The 2,595-nt window shown below is 21.3% G+C and overlaps 1 protein-coding gene across 2 annotated transcripts; it reads right to left on the bottom strand.

Moving 5' to 3' along the window:
* Positions 1-124: 124 nt before the first annotated feature.
* Positions 125-1,714, bottom strand: LOC126909641 (serine protease inhibitor A3G-like). 2 transcript variants are annotated; one of them, XR_007705073.1, is made up of 3 exons: positions 1,575-1,714; positions 558-692; positions 151-331 (listed from the first exon to the last, which is right to left on the bottom strand). XR_007705073.1 is itself a non-coding variant. In XM_050692078.1 (2 exons), exons 1-2 carry the CDS (start codon positions 627-629, stop codon positions 140-142), a joined length of 264 nt encoding a protein of 87 aa, XP_050548035.1. In that variant the 5' UTR covers positions 630-753; the 3' UTR covers positions 125-139. The 2 variants fall into 2 exon arrangements, 1 of the variants encoding a protein (XP_050548035.1); XM_050692078.1 differs by lacking the exon at positions 1,575-1,714 and having other exon boundaries at positions 125-331; positions 558-753.
* Positions 1,715-2,595: the final 881 nt, after the last annotated feature.

The following is a 2,595-nucleotide window of genomic DNA, read 5'->3' as shown; positions in this document are numbered from 1 at the left end:
TAATAATAGAAAATTATTACACGGCATTAAAAAAAACGCTGATATGTGTTATTATAAAAGAAATGAGGTATATATATATATCAAAACATTTAAATTATAATACAATAATGTGAGAATTAAACTATGCTAATTCTACATATTACAATGTACTTACATTAAGAGTGCTTAACAACTTTTCATAAGGTTCTAAAGTGTCATCGTTCTTTGGCATACGAATAGTATCGAAAATTTCATTATAAGTGTTAGAAGCAGCTCCTATTCCTGCCATCAACAAAACAATGTGTATGCTTATGGGCGAGTAGAATAGATTTTCATTGTCTTTGTTCAATTTCTGAAAAACGAAAATTATATTTTATATTGATTTGATATAACAAGATAACTTTTTGTTTTTAATTTTACATATGTACATATTGGTTATTAAGTTCAAACTACTTTAGGTGGTTTAATTTTGATAGGAAGAAAATTTTAAAAAATGTTTTGATTCTTCCTATTACATTTTAAAAGTTAAGTTATTTGTTTAATTTATCTCAAATTTAATAAGTAATACATCTACTTACGGAGTATAGAGCCATAGAGAAATCATGATTTGCTACTCTTAATGTGTTTAAAGTAGCTACTGTGAGCGCCATATTTTATTGATTTTGTAAAATTATTGCTATACTATAGGTTTTAACAAGTAATTTTACATTTACCTAGAATTTAAAAAAAACAATGGTTCATCGTCGAGAACAAACACTACACAAAAATATATATTGTTAATTAACTTGTTTTTATACAAAATACTAGAGCTATCATTTAAGGTAATGCTGCGTTACATATATATATAAATAACAAAACTGATTAAATCTTAAACTATTTTTAATTAGTATTTTCTAACAAAACCTGCATTATTCTATTAAAAACAGCTATTGAAGTAATAAAATAAACATATTTTGATTTGAAATTTATTATTTTACCTATATTTAAGTTATATATTTTTTTTTATGATATACATTTTTAAATATAATAAAATTGTTTTAACAAAAAGTTAAAATCACTTTTTAGTGAACCATTAATGGTTTTTTAATACTAAAAGATTACTTCGGCGTGCCTAAATTAACAACAAATAAGGTTAGTTAGTCATAATATTCGAATATTTCTCAATATTAAACAATTATCAGGATTTATTTGAATGCTTTTTAGTGTGTATTTTAAAAGTATATTAATAAAATAAAAAAGCCTATATAGATATACATTCTTTGTAATTAATACTTATTTTGAAGAAAATAATTGCCAAATGAAATAGCTGTATGATAAACTTATTATTAAATAGGACAATGGAAAACATGATAAAAAAGTACCTTTACCTAGTTTTATATTTTACTAATTAAACAAAATATCATTAATATAAATTTTTCTGTTCAAAAATTATCGTAGTCGTCTTACAATGAAAATAATTTATAAATAATAATTATGATAATAAAAAGGAATAGACATAAAAAACAGATGAAAAAGTTTTTAAATTTTAATGTTATTACTATAACAATTTCTCATTGTAAAAAGAAAAAAAATTTGGTGTTGTATATTATACTCACTAATTGTCATGTTAGTTTACTTGGAAGTCATAAAGTGTACTAACCGCTTGACAAAAATAAATATTCAACTTTGTGTAATTTAAATCGGGGAAATTACTGGATAGAAATGTACAAAACAACAAAATTGAGCGTAGGTCATTAAGATAAAATAAATAATGTGGATAAAATTAGTTTTTGTTGATTTATGTTATAATAACTCAATTAAAGATTAGTTATGTTATCAATAGATTACATTACTATTAAATATAATTTAATAATTTTAACTGAAAATTGCTACAACTAAAATATCTGTTGCGTACTTTATCCACAATGTTTCTGTTTTCGTACTTCAATAATACAGTACGTATTAAATTATATCTTTATTAATACAATTTATATTAATTGCAATTTTGATAATTTTATGAAGTAATCACACAAAGTAATATTATCCAATAAAAATAATAACATAACATATCATATATACAGTGTTAAATTTTAAAACTTTTAATAATTTTTGTATACATAATTTTCTATTCAAATTATTATATTATGTTTCAACGATTTTTCTTGAAGACTGAAAATATACAGAAAGTGATTTATAACATGATGAGAATCAGGGTAAATTTGTAATACTATCCATAAAATAATTCAATGAAATGAAATGTAAAATGTGTATAACTTATTTTTAAAAAGTATTAGATCTATTTTTTTATTAGCGGATATGACTTTTATTACTAAGATGATATAGACTACAAAATATTTAATTTGTATAAGTTATAGAGAAGTTTTTCACATATGAAATATACAGTTTGATATAAGTACAGTTTTTATATCTTAATATTATTTACAATTTAGTAGCAAGAATCATTTTATTAAAATAATTTTACAGATAGTTATGATAAATCAAATAATTAATAATGCAGAAAATATTTTTCATTATTTTTTTTTTAACAGTTTTAACGATGTTAAATACATATTATAGTTTCGATGCGAAGCTAAGAAGGTATTGGTTTTACTATGATGTGTTTTTTTTTTTTTTTTT

The sequence above is a fragment of the Daktulosphaira vitifoliae genome, unplaced genomic scaffold (genome assembly GCF_025091365.1).
Source record: "Daktulosphaira vitifoliae isolate Bord-2020 unplaced genomic scaffold, ASM2509136v1 Scaffold_759, whole genome shotgun sequence".
Taxonomy (NCBI): domain Eukaryota; kingdom Metazoa; phylum Arthropoda; class Insecta; order Hemiptera; family Phylloxeridae; genus Daktulosphaira; species Daktulosphaira vitifoliae.
Note: the sequence above shows the minus strand (reverse complement) of the source record. Positions and strands in the feature narration are given on the sequence as shown.

What these genes read in the sequence shown, in the direction of transcription:
- LOC126909641 (XM_050692078.1), bottom strand. Translation starts at nt 629, where the DNA reads ATGGCGCTCACAGTAGCTACTTTAAACACATTAAGAGTAGCAAATCAT. An exon ending in TCTCTATGGCTCTATACTCC is followed by an intron (nt 332 to 557) that starts GTAAGTAGATGT and finishes TTCGTTTTTCAG; the next exon opens with AAATTGAACAAAGACAATGA.